Here is an 18,065-nt window from a genome sequence, read left to right as displayed (position 1 = left end):
GTATTATTTGCCTGATCATAAATGCTAGAGGGCAAAAGAAAATATAAAGGTTAACGTTGGTTTTCTGTTATTTGGTGCCTCATAAACAAATACCGTTCTATTGCACAACGAAATAAAAAAAGATATCTAAAGAAAATATGTTAATTCGTAATTTATTAAATCAAGACGTTGTGTAGGCGCAGTGTCGTAAAGCGCGGCAACCAGCGGCGCAATTTGAAAACAACGAAACGGGAGGTTGGTGAATACTTTATATTTATATATATTAATACTTCTCGTTATGTGTCTGTGTTTCAGTAAAGTTAACTAAAATAGGAAAACACAACGTTTAAAAAACATCTCTACCTAATGATAAATACTGAGGCGTGGTGTCCGTGAAGTGACACAGTTTGCTGGTTAGCTGAACAAGTACCGAAGACGTTGAAGTAGTTCACGCTAAATTAGCTAACTACCGTTGCTATGGAGTTATGGTTATTAACGCCTGTTTGTTGTTTATTTGTTGTTTAGTTAATATTTTAACTAATAAGATAAGATTAAATATTTTGTTAGCCAAGATTCAAAGCACAATAACTGCATTTTCTACATTGTCAACCAAGCAAACTTCAAGTCCAGATAGCGAGCTAGCCGTTGGGATGCCTGGTTCACACCCGTCACTTGATATTTGGAGTTAGATCTTTATTTCTATATTTGGAGTTGGATCTTTATTTCTATATGTGGAGTTGGATCTTTATTTCTATATTTGGAGTTAGATCTTTATTTCTAAAGCTTCTTTAAATGTTTACCGCCAACAGCTGAAGCTGCATATCAGATTCATTCATACTCATTCAGACAGTTGGCTGGCTCGACAAGTTGGTTAACTAGCTAGCTACCCATACCTATCTCCATCATTCCTTTATTCTCAGGAATAAGGTACATTCAGCTGGACGACAAGCATGTTACAAAACGACGCATTAGATCACGACCTGGAGAACACAGGGGAGATGGTGATCAAACTCATTGAGAGCAGTAAAGCCGAAGACTCGTTGAGGGCTGCAAGGAAGAAGCAGCAGGTGCTCTTTGAACACCACCTAGAGACTAAGAAAACGGCCACCCAGCTCTTAAATAGTAAGTAATGACCATCCAACTTTTTTGTGGTATTTCATTTTTTTCCTAGCCTGGAATGTAATGCATATGCATATTTAAACATTTGAAGGACCAGTGCACAGTGATGCCAAATTTCAAAGTGTATGTGTGCACAGCTTGTCCTGTGTTTATGCTGAGTTTCTCTCTTCGATCGTATATTGAATCTATGGGGCATTGTATATGATCTCATCAAAAGCATAAGCTTGTTTGCTAAAACCAATACTCCAACGCCCCTGCCACTCCAGGCCTGGTGCACTCTGAAGAACTTGTAGGCCAGAAGCTTCTGGACCTGAAGGATCAAAATACCCAAATGACACGCGAGCTGGAGAAGGTGGAGAAGGAGGTGCAGCAAATTCGGTCCAAGAGCCTCACCCTGGACTCAGATGTAGAGTATCCTTTAACACTCCACATGGCCTGTGATCTGTCCTGCAGTGAACTTTGAGCAGTGAAACAACTTCTGTGTGCCAGACCCATGGAGGTATGGAACTAACGTGACTTTCTGCCTCTAGGGATTCCAGGAGCAAACCTATGTTACTGAGTTGCATAGATTGTGAGAGATTATATTGTTTAGGTTATTAAATTGTATGAACAGTCTGCATACTAATTATAAATACAAAAAACTTTGGGGTGGAGGACAAAGTCCTCACCATGTGACTGTTGACATTCAAGTGACTGCATTACACTGCACATGTCCGTGATTGTGTTCCACAAGTACGTCTGCTCAGACTTGATCGATTCCAAAAAGTAACATTTTGACACATTTTTAATACAGGTAGATACACTTGTGGTTGGTCTTGCTTTTCCTGGTGCTGTTCCTTTGACTTCATAAATCAGATTCCTTCAGAAAGAACTGGAAAGACTCAAAGAGAGTGAGAAGGAGATTCAAACCCTGCAACAGGAAGTAGATGAGGACACCACAGAAGTAATTCCCTCAGCCATGTAAGGTCCAGCTGCTGGCTAACTTTCACGACCACCTGCGATCTGCTTCACATGTGCTATTAGATTTACAGTAACAAAATTTACTTTATAGTGAGCTAATTGGCATGAATTAGAGAGATTCCTAGTGACCTAGAATCAGAGGTGGACATTCCAGGTTCAGAAAATAAAACTCCTTCCCAGTATTTTACTCAAGCTTGCTGGATTGTTTTAATTAATGCTAGCCAGGTGAAATGAGTGAAATCAACACAATCCAGGAAGCCTGAGCAAAATCTTGGTGAGGACTTTTACTTTCTGAACCTGTAATGTCCACCTCTGTCTAGAATATATAGCACACAGTGACTTGCCAGAACTCAAACTAAGAATCAGTTTGACTAAAAGTTCCAGTATTAATGTTCCTGTTTTTTGTGTTTTTATAGTTATGTCTATTATCAGTTCACTTTAGTTACACTAACCTTCCTGCACATTTGTTTCAGATACTTGGCTCAGCTCTATCTTAAAATTACTGGAATTAAACTGGAGTTGGACACAGAACCACACATATTGCGTGGAGGTAAATACTCGAGCAAAATTTCTTCTGTGCAATCACACTGTCTGTTTTGAGTAACTTTGTTCAGAATAGAGATCAGATAATGAGATTTATGTAGGTTTAGTGATTCTTACAGTTGCATGACTTGGTCTTGGTCAGTTGTACTTGAAATTAGATTTAAAAAAAGTGAATTCCAAATTAGTGCGAAATTGTGATTTTGAAAGGAAAATCTATTCTTGTGCATGCCACTAGAGGGCAATCAAAACCCAATTGTAGAAAACCGAACTTCCTCTTGAAGACCTAATCTATTACACTTTATTTTAACCTTTAGATATCCTTAAAGGCATATCTTTACAACTGGATTTTAACTCTGTGAATATATGAACATGAGTGTTTATCAAATGTAGGTGTACTATTTTGACTGGCCCAATACTTACATGTGTATGAAAGTGAAGCCATATAAATTTAATGTATTTGAGGACCTGTGGCAGTAATAACTTTTCAATAAATTATTTTTCTTCTTTTTATTTATTTAAATCTCAGTTCACTATGGTGCAAACGTGGCAACTCCCATCGACATAGACACATCTACCCGTTCCCCCTGTGAGATAAGTGATGAACTCTGGAGTTTGGTCAGCACAGACTGGTAGAATTCTGTTGTTATTGCCTTCCGATTTTAATGTTTTTTGTTTGTCGTGTTATTTTTCTGTCATTTGTATTTATTAAATAAAGGGTGTCGATTTAGCTTCTTAGCACTGGAAACAGTGGAGGTTTGTCTTTTGTGCAGTCCTTTCCACCTTTTTATTTTTCTTACGTACATCACAAGAATTTGGGGTACTTCAACGGACTGAGTGACAAGAAAGGGGGTACACAGCACTCCAGTAATGATCTCTGGTTAGTGGTGTTGGTCTCTCCCCTTTAGGATAAACCATCAAAAACAGCTCTTTGTTGATTTTACACCCACTGCAGACATTTAATCCATGACTCCTTTGACACTTTCTCTAAATTGATTTTGAACCCCCTTCGTCTTTGTTTCTAAATTGAACATGATGTGTGAATGTTAATCAGCCAGTAAATAACCTTATTCGTGTGAGGGTCTCTGAGTTTCTTTTTCTTTCCCAGTTACTTCACAAATGAGTCAGATTGCAGCTGTTCTGTTTCTGTGGTGAGGTGGGCATGTAGCACATCAAGTGCCTTCACTTCATCTAGATGTGACCTGGCACGAGCTAGTGACCTCGTTTTAAAGATCCGCAGCAAGGCAGGCTTGGCACACGTCTTGTGTTGTGATTAAACCACACTGAGTGCAGTGCAACTGAGTGGCAGATAAAGCAACAGCACAAAAGTGCCGTGGGAAATCAGTTATGGGGCCAGATTGATTGAAATCATACAGTAGGTTTGAGGTTTCGGCCTACAGTTTGTGTTTGTACATGTGCACATGCTTGTTTGTGCATGCATCCGTACATGGTAAAATAGTAAGAGACTGCTCTAAAAGTAACAGTGTTGTCAAAACACACTCTCCTTGTAAGTTTAAATCATTATTGTGTAGAAATGAATATGAACGTGTTTTCTGTGCATTAGATGAGGTCAGAAAGCCTGTTTTTCACCAGTGTTAAATTCCTGCAAATTAATGCTCTAAATTAGGATATGCTTTATGTGAATTTGGGAGAAATGTCAGTAGTGCATGGAATAAAAAAAAGTAATAACTATTTTGCTCAAACATAGCAAAAAAGGTACATCTGGAGAAACTGACCATTTAGCAAAATTATTCTTCAAAATAATTGTCTTGTATATTGCAATTTCTCACCTGGAATGTTTGGATTTATATAATCACAGATTGGACATCAGGTGTTCCAGCAGCTTCCCTTTTGAAGTTCTATTCTTGTATGTCAGGAAACCTCATGTATTATTCTACAATTTTTCAAACCCTCTCCTACCATATATATTATCCGAATGTATTCTCAATATTTTTTTTCAAATACTTTTATATATAATTTTTATAAAGCACAGCTGTTTAAATATTAATCAAGTGCCAGCAGTGAAGTAGCGGCTTCAATCATATTCTCAATATTTTCAGTGTATGTGTTTCAGTGTAGTGTATTCTATCACTTTCATCACTGCTAATTATGCCTGTTTTGTGGCCACCAATTGACATGAATGTCAATTAAAAATTCAGCAACCATTGGACAAAATGAAGTGATTAAATACTATCTGTTCTCTTTGCTTTTACCGCAGTGTTGCTAAGCACAATACCTCTACAATCCCCAAGGCTCACGGTGTTGCTCTTTGTGTGTTAATGCAAAAGCACTTTCTTTGTGATGTTATTAATCAAAGGAAAAACGAGAACACATCTCACACCGGCCATGTGTCTTAGCACCTGCATTCCCAGTCACAAACCTGTTGGCCTGTACACAAAGTGGATGTAAATACAAAATACTGATGAATACAGTCACTCTGGAATTGAAACATACATTTATGGCATTTTGCATCTGCAATTTTGCAGTGCAAATAAATGTACAGTACTTTCATATGTGGGAGAAAAAGCAGTAAGACAAGTGAAACAAAATGCAAAAACATTAATGCTCAACATTTTATTGTCAATGTACATATATACATGAGTATAAATTAGGAACATTCGAAACACACTGTCAACCAACAAATGCTTATTTTTTATTCACAACACTTGTTTTCCTTTTTGCAAGTATGCCCAGAAGACAAGATAATACTGAGAAAAAAAAATCTGAGCCATCCTTACAGTTAATGTATAATGAGCTTTAAATTTCCATTTACTCTTATAGAATTTGGAATTAATCCTGAGAAATGGGGACCAACGAACATCTTTTTTAGCATAACGATGACGCCAACACTCAAGTGCACTCGTTAAGGAGGCAATTAGCTGCTCAACTCTGGCAGGCCGTGTCACTTTGTCCTGTACTTCCCATTATATATTTTATTTAAAGCTGTAAAGAACAGATCGTCTGTAACCACTGAAGGCACAATTTGCTGCCATCTTACTCACAGTTTGTTTGGTCTTAAGTGCATGAGGCATAATGCTTTAAGGAAGTATAAGGAAGCACGTTCACTTTTACAGTTTGACCTGGCCAACTGACTCCCAGACTTCACCTTATTGTCTATACCAGTCCATGATAACATTTGTGTTTTGATATGAATTTGCCCAAATTCATATTTTTGACATTCTGGGATAAATAGCTTTGATTGTGGATGGTGTAAAGTTCCCCGATGACACAGTGGTCTCCAGGCCTTCCAGCCTCTGGGACGGCATCTCCGTCTTACTCGTGCTGAACTCCAGGAAGAGTACTCCGAACTTCTTCACCTGTCCGTCTTTAGTCAGCAGACAGTAGCTACAGATCAACCTCAGGATGGCTCTTCGCATGTCTTTACTGGTTAACGTATAGATGATGGGGTTGAGCAACGAGTTAAACATAGCAATGCCCAGAAAGTAGTCTGCCTTCAGCAGGACCTGGCAGCTTCGGGCCGGACAACAGAAATCCAAAAGAAGGAGCACAAAGAGCGGGAGCCAGCAGGCGATGAAGACCCCCACTACTATGGTGACGGTCTTCAGCAGGGCCATGTACTTCTGGACTTTCCTGATCGAACCTTTGCGCTGTTTGCCCCATCCTAGCCGCGGCGTGGTGGACTTCACAATGCAGAAGATGCGCACGTAGAGCACCACGATGGCCAGCAGTACCGCCGAGAAGACGGTGATGCAGCAGAGGATGAAGCTTTTGGAATACAGTGGCAGCACGGTGGAGCACTGGTCCAGGATCCCCATGCAGTTCCAGCCCATGATGGGTAGCACACCCAAGAAGACGGAGAGCACCCAGCTAGCGACAATAAGGGCAAACATGCGCCCACGCTTCGTCCCCTGGTATGGCTTCATCTGCACCATGGTAACATAGCGTTCAATAGCAATGGCCAGCAGGCTGATGATGGAGGCAGCCAGCGTGATGAAGACACCACCTTCTCTTAAGAACCACTGCACAGGGGTCATTTTCAGTGTGTTGGCCCCAGATGTTATGATATTCACCATGTAGGTGAAGCCTGCCAGCAGATCTGAGAAAGTCAAGTTGCCCAAAAGGTAGTACATGGGTAGGTGGAACTTCTTATTCTTCCAAATTGCTACAAGAACCACAGTATTTTCCAGGACAATGAGCAAACAGATAATGAGGAATACAATGGCTTCTGGTTTTAGTCCGTCCTTATATTTGTTCTCTTTGAGCTTCCCGGTGAAGTTGTAATGGGAAACAATGACTGTATTGCTTTGGTACTCCTGAAACATGTTGAGGAGGTGTCCTGCAGCCGGTGTCATGAGAACAACTTTAGGAGACGTAAGGCAATGCTTCATTTGTTCACCTAAACCTTTATTTAGGTTCTCGGATCACACATTAGTCCTCTGGGGTCTCATTATTCCACCATCAAAGATGAAAGTAATAAATCCACAAATCCACAGAAGAAAGAGGGTTTTTGAAGATGTATCTTCTAATCTGTGAGTTTTCAGAACCTACAAAAATGGCATTAAGAAAGATAAAACATTACGTTACTGGAACCTGCATTACAGCATCGGCATTTTTACTAGTGCTTACCATGCATCTTAGAAACAATACAGCATAGCGCTGCCAGATTCGATGATGAAACCGAATTCTACTGAGTTGTATACAAATTAATTAATATCACGAAAAATCATGTCCATATCAGATATAATATCACAGAAAACATAAATATTATAAGAAACGTAAAAGAAAAAAAAATAAGGAAGCCAAGTTGAAGAAACTGTTGGCGGGTGACTCAAAACTAAAAGATTAGTGAGAGTGACTAAATAACTCGGGTGTGTTTGATATCTGGACGTAAAGCCCTCGAGCAAAACAATGAAAAATGTTCTCACCTTTTACAAATAGGCTTTCGATACAAGGGTGGTGCTATATCGCTGAACATTGTGAAGCTTGGATTTCTATAGTAGTTATTTATAATGTATATTAAACTAGCTTTACGATGAGTAAATCGTTGAAATAATTAAGACCGTGTTATTTATTAGTTTATACGTGTATATCTCCGCTTATAAACAGCATTTAACTCAATTTAATTGATCACGTGCATGTAAACTTTGTGTGGAAAATGCGTGCGGTAACTTGTCTTAAAACGCGATATATACATTGATTATAAGCATACTGTAACTAAAATAAAAAACTATAATTTGATAAAGTGTATAAAACATTCTGCATCGTGCAGCGATCTTATCCCGCAAAACATGCATTGTTTTCTGGCAAAAGTCTTAACTCATTTGCTCATTTCACTAGAACATGTTCTACAACGTTCACTTCAGCAATGTAAAATAAACGTACGCAGACGCCAGTAAATAACTCAATATACGCACCTTTTCCTGAAGGCCTGTGTACGAAAACGTGTTTAAAATGTTGGAGCTTGTTTACGGTCCCCACGACCTGCGCGCTATTGACAAACTGAGCTGTGAGGAGTCGTTGAGAACAGGATTGGACTTGAAGTGGGACGGTTCCTGCCCTCACACTTTCTTCGTCTCCCTTTTCCTCTACGTGCTTGCAGACGGGAGGTGAGATTGAATTAGCCTACCTTTGAATTACCTTCCTGGGTGATTCTTATGTTAGACATACACACTTCATATAGCGTCGATGTGTAGGAATTAGGTGGAAGGTGATTTAAATGAAATAATCCCGAGTGTGGTCTGTTAAAACGTACAAATATGTTTGATTTATAACGATTCCTCTCGGAATACTGATTGGAATTAAGAGCTCAAACTTCAGGTTTTGCTTTCACGCCACATCCAGTATAAATAGACATTCACTTTTTTATTTAACATGCAGGGGATACTACTTTTATTAAGATTAAGGAAACAGATTAAGGAACTCATTGTTTTCAAAGTGGTAAAGTAGAAAATATTATATATATATATATATATATATATATATATATATATATATATATATATATATATATATATATATATATATATACATTTTCTATATTAGATTTATTTATTTTAGGATATAAAGCATTTATTTCTATGCAAAAACTTTATTTAAACACATAATTTTACATTTTGGATTAAATCTTTATATTTTTGAAAAAAAATGTAATCTTGGATCTTAACTAAGAACTAAGAATAATGAAAATTTAGTATGTATTTAGTCTACACTGGTTGGTAGGTAGACTGCTTTCTTTAAACAGGAACCTCTGTCATTGTAACTCGACGGGAGAGCGATTTCCTTAAGAAACACGTATGAGGTCATTCTGGGCCGGACCGGACACTCACTCCTGAGGAACACACTGTCCTCTCAGTTCGACTAACCACCACCTCCCTAAGCAGAGCACCTCACAAAACAATAGAAACACATGGTAGCGTTGCATAGTGTCAGGGTGTAGAGGACACAACTGTTTTCCTGCACACGTTGTTCCTCGGGAAATCTTGCCTCTCTGGGATCTTAGACGTTGACGCACGTTGTGTGGCTGCACCAGTCACCCGTCCTCGAAAGGGTTGTAGCTTGTAGAGCGCTCATGTTTTCTAGTGCTTTTCTCGTTGGTGGTCATGCCGCTATCAGGGGGCAGGCCCCTATCTTCTTGTCCACTCTGTCCCCTGCCCCCCCGGGCCCTCCCACTGACACCTAGAGGCACCAGAGCAAACAGACGATCACCCCTCCCAGTCTGAGTGTCACAGGCCCAGCATGGGACCTACATTAGCACACAAAAGAATTAGCATGCTCTGCTTTGACTGCTGTCTGTGAAGGTTTACAGGGACACAGCTACCCCCCCACCAGCACCACCACCACCTTCATCATGAGCCCCTGACCAGTTCATGCCTTTCTGCATTGCTGCTACCGGTGGTTTTCCGCTGTGAAGTGCGAACTCTTTAAATGAAGCAGTTGGCAAAAAAAAACAACTAATGATGGACATTTATAAACTTTTTGTTGCGACCCTAAGGACCATAATGAGATTAAAATTGGCAAAAATTGTCCATTCCCTCTCTTGCAGACCACACCCAGCTAAAGTGGTTGGCCTTTGTGCATGCACAAATGGGGGCAGTAATTATTTTCCTTTCTAGTACCACATATACTTTCAAAGGGATTTTGATGCTTTTAAGATAAGCAGGACTGTTTGCAGTGTTAGACTCGGACAATTGAGGCCACACTGCTCCATTGGTATGCGGCTGCAGTGATCGCATTAGGTCGAGAGTTTGTGAGTGCTTTGTATGGCCAACCTCATGATGCTTATGCAGATGTTAGGTCTAACATTTGGTGCTGTTTCTTTTGTGGTTACTGATCACCCATTCAGTTGTATATGGTGTGATGGATCACGCTATAATGCAATGCAGTAACACCTCACCCCTTATTCTGTGTTGAATGGGATGTTAAAACACCCCATGTGACAGAAGCAGTAACATTATGAAACTAAATAAGTGCTGATGTATTTTGCATTGTATGGGAAAGTTGAAGTAACGACTTGATTGTCTTCCTATAGTGATCCTGTGTCACAAGAGCAACATTCTTACCACCTGTTTGTCAATATGACACCCTGGCTTTGATGGTAAAAAAAATAAATAAATAAAAAATAAACATGAATGAGCTCTTTTTAAAAAGTGTAGTCCCTCTTCACACAGTTTCCCGTAACTTTGATTGGGAAAGAGATGGAAATATCTCTCTTAACTGCAAACACTGATTTAAAAACAGCACAGTGGGAAAACGCTATTAAAGTTTTCAGAGTTAAACCAATTTAATTGTTTGGACGGTTGTTCTAGCCCTGGAATTACTAAAGACCCTAACGAGATGCAAAGCTCCCTCAAGTTTGCCGGAATATTCCAGATGAACAGGCCTTATATGGTTTTCTGAATTCTTGCCTTGAAGCTTTTTTCCACCGGCATGCACCATCAAAGTTTCCACATTTCATGTATCCCATGAGCCTGAAGCTACAAAAACATCTTTATCTTTATTATTTCTGGTTTAATCAATCGCTATCTTCACTTTCTTGCTAATGTTCACTGTTGGGATTGTTTTGTTCCTGCTATAAATGTTTCCAGAAATGGTGGTGGTGTTGTTTTAGGTGTCCAGTCTCTCTGTGTGTGAGGGTTGTGTAGCTCATAAGATTAATAGATTAATTTAAAATGTAGATTAAGAAAGTGGTTGCACTCTTTTAATCTGCCTTGTGTTCCTCAGTTGGGTGGAAAGGCAGGAGCCTGGGGTCATGGGATTTCCTCTCCTGCTGGAGGGGGGTGGCCATGACCCTGGCTGCCTGTCATGAGCCCACAACCACCTCCTGTAACACGAGAACTCTCGCACGTTGACTCAACTCTTAGGTGGCATTTTGACTCAAACATGTAACTCACACACAATGTAACCTTTAAGATGAACTGAGTCTGTAAAAGGTTTCTGCCTGTAGATCAGTCGTGACATTCACACGCGGTGTGTAATAAAGTCAGCCAGTGAATAGAGGAGGTTGCATTGTGAGACTATACTGTGGGACACTTTCTTATGTGACAGCGTGTGAAAACTGTGGGTTTTAGTGTTGCTTTTACGAACATCTTTAGCATTTTAGTATTGGAATATCCGGGAATGACATCAGTGCACGTGATGAAAGAAACTTCGGAATGTCTTGGAGTCATTTTCCTTCCATTACACCCGGCACTGCGGGCTTCAGGAAATGGTTTTTAGTTAGGCAGCGCTTTACAGGACATGGCAGTCCAATGTTGTCATGCAGCCCCTGTCTAACTTTGGTCAACAGCCTCTGGAAGTGCTGAATACCACTTTAACACGGTACCTACAACCATCACAATGCTCCTTTACTTTGATCCATTATCATTCTGGCTGTACTAGCAACTGAAAATAACTGCACTTTGATGACTTGATTGTATTAATTATAGAGTTTGCTTTACAGAAATGCTCAATTAACATTAACATTAACATATTCTTTAAAATCTCAGGTTCTTTAGTGCGAGTGCGCCATCTTGATGCATCTCAAGTCCAAACTTTATTGATTTTGTGAGGAAACTCACTAACTCATCTCAATATTTTGTCTGTATATTTATGGAGTCAAGTTGTGCTATAAAATGCTGATTCTATAAGAATGCATTCATGCGCAATGTTGGATAAAGAACATTGTTGCTGGTTTAATCTTACTCCACAATCAGAATTTCCTTTTCTTTCTTCTTTTTTTTTGAGAGAGGGAGAGAGAGGGGGAAAGAAATGAGGCTTCACTCCTGCAGTCATCAGAGACTTCTGGTACAAATAAACACAGGAAGAGACTGCTATTTGGGACCATATGATTACACTGACACTCACCACAAATGAAGCCGTTCTAGTATCCACTTGACAGTGATCTGAATTTCCATAGAATGTCCTTGATATTACCCAGAAGCCCTTCTTTAGGCATAAATCAATACATCTGCTAATATATATATATATTTTACAGAATAATGCACAAATAGTTAATATGTAAAAAGATTTTATATATAAAAGATTTCATTTTAAAATTCCTGACACCAGTTCAACATCTGAAGATTTCTTATTGGCCATCAACCTCTCACACATTGCTGTTCTCAGCATTTTGAGAGTTTTCCCCTGCTAACTCGGTCTCACGCCCCAACAGTTAACCCCTCCCCCTTTACTTTTTTTTGTTTCTTTCTCTCAGCCACCCAATGTCCTTTTACCCCACAGTCTTTCTAATGAGATAAACAAGCGGAAGTTAGAGATGATGAAGACATTTAGTTTTGGTCTGGTAGTGTTATCGGTTTACCGCCCCATCTGCTGCTGTTGTATCCAAATGTCCCATTTCATATATTCCAGCAATAATTTCTCCTTTCTGATTCACAGAGTCCTACAGCATCATACCGTGAGACACCAGCAGCTCTTGTAGTGTGGTGTGACCACTCTTATGATGTGTGGCGTCTATGCACATGAAGGATTGCTTTGCTGGTAAGTCTTTGCAAGGACCACGGTTTGGGACAAATCCACTCTTATGAAGGAGGAATGCTGGGAAAAGCAACGTTCCCACATTACAGGAGAGTGGGTGAAAGAAATGGAGTGGGCTGGTTGTGAGTCATTAAACTCTGGAAAATCTGCATGGTAAAAAAGTTCTCCCATGTAGCTGCCTTCTGTCACGCACTCCCTGACATTATAGGATTCTGTACATCTGTATGGGAAAATGCTGGCAAAACCTTTAGAGCAGTTTTTCATACCCCATTTGCGAAATCAGACTTTCATAATCAGATTCAGATGTTTGATTTCTAGAGTTATGGTTGTTTTCTTAAGACAACTTTGAGAACATCCGTGGTTATGTAGATGATAATTTAATAATGTAATCTGCACAGAGCTGTTGAAAATTTACACATAATTCACTGCATGATGAGAGACGTGAACCATACAGAGCTCTATTTGTGGGTAATTGGTATTCATATTTTGCCTGTAAAAGAAACAAAATGTAGATGAAAACATTAAATGGAATCAGTTTCATTCAAAGGTATCAAACAGATTTTGGCAGGAGAACCGGAGAGAAGATTTCAGGGTATGACACCTACAGAGTGAAGAAAAGATGACTGGAACTGGGCTGGTGTTTTCACTCCTGTGGTGTTCTGGTTTCATTTCTCATTCTGTTGGGCAGATCAAAGAAGTTGGGCAGCCTTTCTTCTTTTCACAGAATTTACATTGACTGTGTTTATCTGTGATTAAGAGACTTCCCATTCAGCACGTTCTCGCCTTATATGCTAGACATTTGAATCGTTTACTCAGGCCACTGATCTAGTGTACTGAGTTCATCTGTTTTGCTCCTGTTAATGTTGGTTCACCTTTGACTGATGATAGACAAACCCTGGTGAAGTTCAGACTGTCCGAGTTCTCTCTGGCTCTCACACTGCTGTTTCTCCACATGGAGGTTTCAAGACATCAAGAAGGCTGATGGAGCCCAAACAAAACAGCCAAGCCAAAGTTAATGCTGCATAACACACGTTATCTTCTGACACAAAGGTTTTTCACTGTTCCTATCACTGTTCCTTCATGAGTGCCTATGAATACAACTCTATTTTTTCTTCTGGAATTCCTGTTTTATGAGACAGTACTGGTGATTACAGATTTCAGATTGAGACTTGCTATGTTGGCCACAGTTCTGTAGTGAAAGTATATGGAGATGTATTCTTTACTTCACTCACTCCACTTTCTTTGGCCTCTTCCTGTTCCACTTCCTACGCCATGTATTTAAAATTCGCATTAGCCATATGTTGCCACTTTAGTGAGCTCCACAAACACAGGATGTGAACCCCAAATTATATGTGTGCTTGTGCTCGCTGTGCAGAAGTGCCCAGACTCATTCATTCTTTTCTCATACCATTCCAGATCTTCCTCTGTGCACATTCTGGCCCATCCATGCTTATTTGAAACCCAAACAATTGTTTCAGCTTCCCACACACTGAAACGTGTGAATGTTTGGTGACTCCACTGTCCCGACTCTGGAAAATGGCTTAGTCTGGATTTACAGATCTGAGGAGTGTCAGTTGTTCAGAACTAATGAGTGTCAGTTGTTCAGAACTAAGTAGTGTCAGTTGTTCGTTGTTGAAATGCAGTGTGTAATTTACTGGTGTTTCTCTTCCATCTTGCCCATATTAGTGTGTGAAATGGCATGTTTGTTCTGGTCATACATGTTTCTCTGACAGAAGAAACAGCTTTCAGCACTCCTGACACGGCTTTCCCATAAGTCAGCCTAAGGAGGCTAGCTGGAATACTAAAACTTAAGTGGCAAACCTGACCTTGCATTTGTATGTATAACCTTCGATCCATGGACGCATTGCAGGCTGTTCTTTAAAAAGCTGAATGTATGAGATTTTCTCTGGAGGGACCAAACTGGTGTGTGCGTGAGATCTTTCGGCAGTTGCTGGCCCTGACAGGAACTGAACTACTTTGACTTTTGAGGCTTTGTTGTTGTTGGCTAACGTTTGCATACACTCCATGCATCTCTGGAACGTATTAAAGCTGGTGAAGTCAGGGACATGTTGTGCTTTAACATAAAAAAGCACATTCTCGTCTCTGGTCAGAACGTTGATGCTGAGACGCTCGCTGAGGGTGCGTTCTGCTGCAATCAGCTCAGCACGGTCCACTTATCCTGCCTTCATCTGGACGACCGGGCTCCATTTGGCAACATATGGCCGTCAGCGTTCAATCTTGTGCGGTATCGGCAGAGCACTGAGCCAAACACAAGTGAGCTTCAACCGTGAGCAACAGGTGTGGCAGGTTCTGCCCTGTAAACCTGAAACCTGCGAGGTTCAGCACGTGGCTGGGAGACACGGCTCCCTGCGTTTTTAGCGTTTCAACAATAAAACGATGGGACATAGAGTTATGTGAAGCATTCGACTGTAAAATATAGTGAAGACACAAGAGGTCTATTCTTGCCAAACTCCTCTATGTCTTGCACTCAAAACGAATTCCTGGAAAAAGTCAGATGACCGAGGCATGCATGTAGATGTCCTCAGATTTCTTGGTCATCTGCTGAAACTGATACGTTGCCTTGATGCAACGCTCTGTTCATTATTCTGGTCATATTTTACCCTTGAAAATCTCATCTTATGGAAGGACTGCTGATCCTGGCTCCCATTGTGTGTGTTTTTGTAAAATGATTCAGACACCGTCACTGGCTAATGGTTTATGTACACTGTAGCCTCTCGTATGTCTGACTTGCACACGTCTTTTAAAGTCAGTCAGTTCTGTGCTAACCCCTGCTGAGAGTGGCCTGAACACAAAGACAAAACACCTGCAGGTTCTCAAAATATTGCATCACACATTCTTGCATAATTAGTGCTAACATTTATATAAAATTTAAAATAGAGCATTTATTCTCCTCTGAGCTGAACACCAAACATCTGCTTCCTATACTCTGGAACACAGTGTTTATGACATGGTGGAGTAACTCAGTTTTGTAATGTACGGTGTAGTGTTAGCATTGTCACCCGTAGACATAACTGTAGAAAGGGGTTTGGTTACTGATGACAAACACATCTCTTTACTTCAGGGTGGGACGAACATGTGCTGCCATTTGTCAAGCTACATGAAATGCAGACACTGGATAAAACAAACATTTCAAACTCCATGGCGGGAGGGTCATGATTTGACTATAAATGTTTGGATGGTTGCATGATGGGAGATGAAGAAAGATTCTTTCTTCATAAGCATTAACCATGTCCTTAGCTGGAAGGGGTCAACATTTTTACAGAAACACAGTTTCCACACGACATGCAGGAATACATATTCAAGGGATTACACGTACATGGCAATCATGTTTATGTATTCTTATATCTAGGTATTTGAGAAAATGCACACGTGCCCTTTACGGTTTTCTGTGCTTGTTATTATTGTTGGATGCCTGACCTGCTTTGGGCATCCAGCACCATGATGTGTGAGGTTATCCTGAGCAAACTGGAGCAGCCGTCTCTCTGTGAATCTACAGTCTTGGCCCACAACGTGTGGCAGCTATCGAAAAGAAATGAACCGACACTCTCTACACACACACACACACACACACACACACATACACACACACTGTTAACATGACACGTAACTGCAGTCACGTCAAGGCGGCCTCTTAAATATCAAACCCTGGCGTGTTGCCACTGCTGAAGGATGTGCTCAGATTTGTTCTTTTGTACAGGAACAAAAACATTTCCACACGTTTATTTGGCTGCATTAATAACAAACTATAAATGACCTCTCCCACTATAAGCCTGATTCAATAAAAGTAAAACTTGACTATTTGTGGCCTTGGAGGAATATGGGAAATGAATCTGGTTTATATATGGTTTATCTCTCCACACACACGCGTGCATTTTCGCCATCCCGCATCCTGCCACATCAGACAAAAGGACTTCGTCATACAGCTGTGTGTGTGTGTGTGTGTGTGTGTGTGTGTGTGTGTGTGTGTGTGTGTGTGTGTGTGTGTGTGTGTGTGTGTGTGTGTGTGTGTGTGTGCCCCAGAGGAACGATGACACAGCAATACATAATGACCAGTAACGACAGAACAAGAGATGCTGGCACGTGCTGAGTGCTGACAAGCCACGGTGTTGAGATTTTGATTCTCCACTGGGATTTACGGCATTGAGCACAGGCCAAACTGTACGAGCTAACTGACTTTTGGGACACCGGTTGACAGCGTCTGGTTGGCAGGAACCTCCTCCAGGTGCTACAGGCGCTAAACTGGTGCTCTGACTGCCAGCCCAAAGGTGCGCAGACAGAGGGCCCGTTTCATCTACCTGAAGTGACGGTCCCCATCACATCAGCCTCTCTCCGTCAGGGGGCCATGGACTGAGTCTCCACTCTGCCTACATCTTCAGGGAGCACACACCTGCACTAAAACCCCTTTCATGGCTCCTTCATGATCCAACCCTTCATCATCCTGGGCCATTCCCATGTCCATCCCCACCCATATATACTGTCCCCCTAACAGGAGGAGATGGAGTCCTTACCCCACCTTAAAGGCCCTCCCAACGGGCTCCTTAGCCCCACCCCATTTCTGACACCATACGGGACGAAGGCAGAGGGCAGCGTGCCCACCAGGGTCTTGAACCGGGTCTTACAGGCAATAGAGCCATGTCCTGACCACCGGGAAAGCACAGGAGGACGGCATATCTAATTACAGTTAGGACCAATATTGTTAGCCATGTGTTAAGTTGTAAACACAACGTTTTAAAGTTCAGTGATGGGGTTTCTAACAAGTGATATAATCTTAGCTATAGCTCATTTTAAAACTCCGCTAAGAGGCAACGAAAGGTGTTGGTGTCCAGAGCATCATTTCCTTAAACTGAGAAATGTATAGGCCTGCTTCATGTAAGCGAGGCGGGCTGAGTGTGACTTTGCACCTGTGGTTTGAGGGTGGAGCAGCTGTGAACTGCAGCCCCTTGTGGAATGTGTGCCAGCATTGAGACATGAATAGTTTATTCTTTGCAAAACTGATGCATAAGCAGGTTTTGCAGAGCTGAACTGTGAGTGTGTTGATGCAGTCACTGCTGTGGACAGAACCACTGTGTGGTGCCCAGTGAAGCAAACAGATCCAGTACCTCCATCTGCGCAGGCACATCTGCTCGAATTCAAACCAGGACTGTTTCTTCCTAATCAGCATGTAGGGATACAGCAGGCTGTCAGGTGCCATCATCTCCCTTCTGGCTTGACAATATTAACACTGAGAATCTCCATGCATTACTGTTACTGGATCTGGAATTTCATTTTTATTCCCGACTAGCTGCGTTTCCTTTGTTTTTTTATTTGTTTTTGTTTTTTGTTTTGTTGTATGATGGCTCTTTAGCCCCTCCCCTTGGGCTCATACACGTTTCCTGAAGGATTAGCTGATGTGACAGCTTGACTCTTGCCAAGTTTGTAATAAAAGAGGATTAATTTAATATTGCTCATTAAATCGTGCCACGAGAACACCACACAGCTTTTAATGGTGTTTCTCTCTGGTTGTTATTGTGTAA

General features: G+C 40.9%; 2 protein-coding genes and 1 long non-coding RNA gene across 5 annotated transcripts in view; 2 read left to right on the top strand and 1 right to left on the bottom strand.

The window, feature by feature from the left end:
* Positions 1-51: 51 nt before the first annotated feature.
* Positions 52-3,351, top strand: spc24 (SPC24 component of NDC80 kinetochore complex). Its single transcript, XM_076997224.1, has 6 exons — positions 52-234; positions 900-1,101; positions 1,365-1,509; positions 1,954-2,058; positions 2,532-2,608; positions 3,128-3,351. Exons 2-6 carry the CDS (start codon positions 930-932, stop codon positions 3,232-3,234), a joined length of 606 nt encoding a protein of 201 aa, XP_076853339.1. The 5' UTR covers positions 52-234; positions 900-929; the 3' UTR covers positions 3,235-3,351.
* A 1,806-nt stretch (positions 3,352-5,157) lies between these two features.
* s1pr5a (sphingosine-1-phosphate receptor 5a) lies at positions 5,158-8,111 on the bottom strand. The gene is made up of 2 exons (XM_076997221.1): positions 7,974-8,111; positions 5,158-7,103 (listed from the first exon to the last, which is right to left on the bottom strand). The coding sequence occupies exon 2, from the start codon at positions 6,945-6,947 to the stop codon at positions 5,763-5,765; it is 1,185 nt and encodes a 394-aa protein (XP_076853336.1). The 5' UTR covers positions 6,948-7,103; positions 7,974-8,111; the 3' UTR covers positions 5,158-5,762.
* The window catches only part of LOC143508596 (uncharacterized), a 44,480-nt gene continuing 34,447 nt past the window's right edge, over positions 8,033-18,065 (top strand). For all 3 annotated transcript variants that reach the window (XR_013129388.1, XR_013129386.1, XR_013129387.1), the window contains exons 1-2: positions 8,033-8,165; positions 12,433-12,534. This is a non-coding gene — a long non-coding RNA (uncharacterized LOC143508596). The remainder of the gene's footprint in view (positions 8,166-12,432; positions 12,535-18,065) is intronic.

This window comes from Brachyhypopomus gauderio, chromosome 2 (genome assembly GCF_052324685.1).
Source record: "Brachyhypopomus gauderio isolate BG-103 chromosome 2, BGAUD_0.2, whole genome shotgun sequence".
NCBI lineage: Eukaryota > Metazoa > Chordata > Actinopteri > Gymnotiformes > Hypopomidae > Brachyhypopomus > Brachyhypopomus gauderio.
This window is presented reverse-complemented; position numbering and strand designations above follow the sequence as displayed.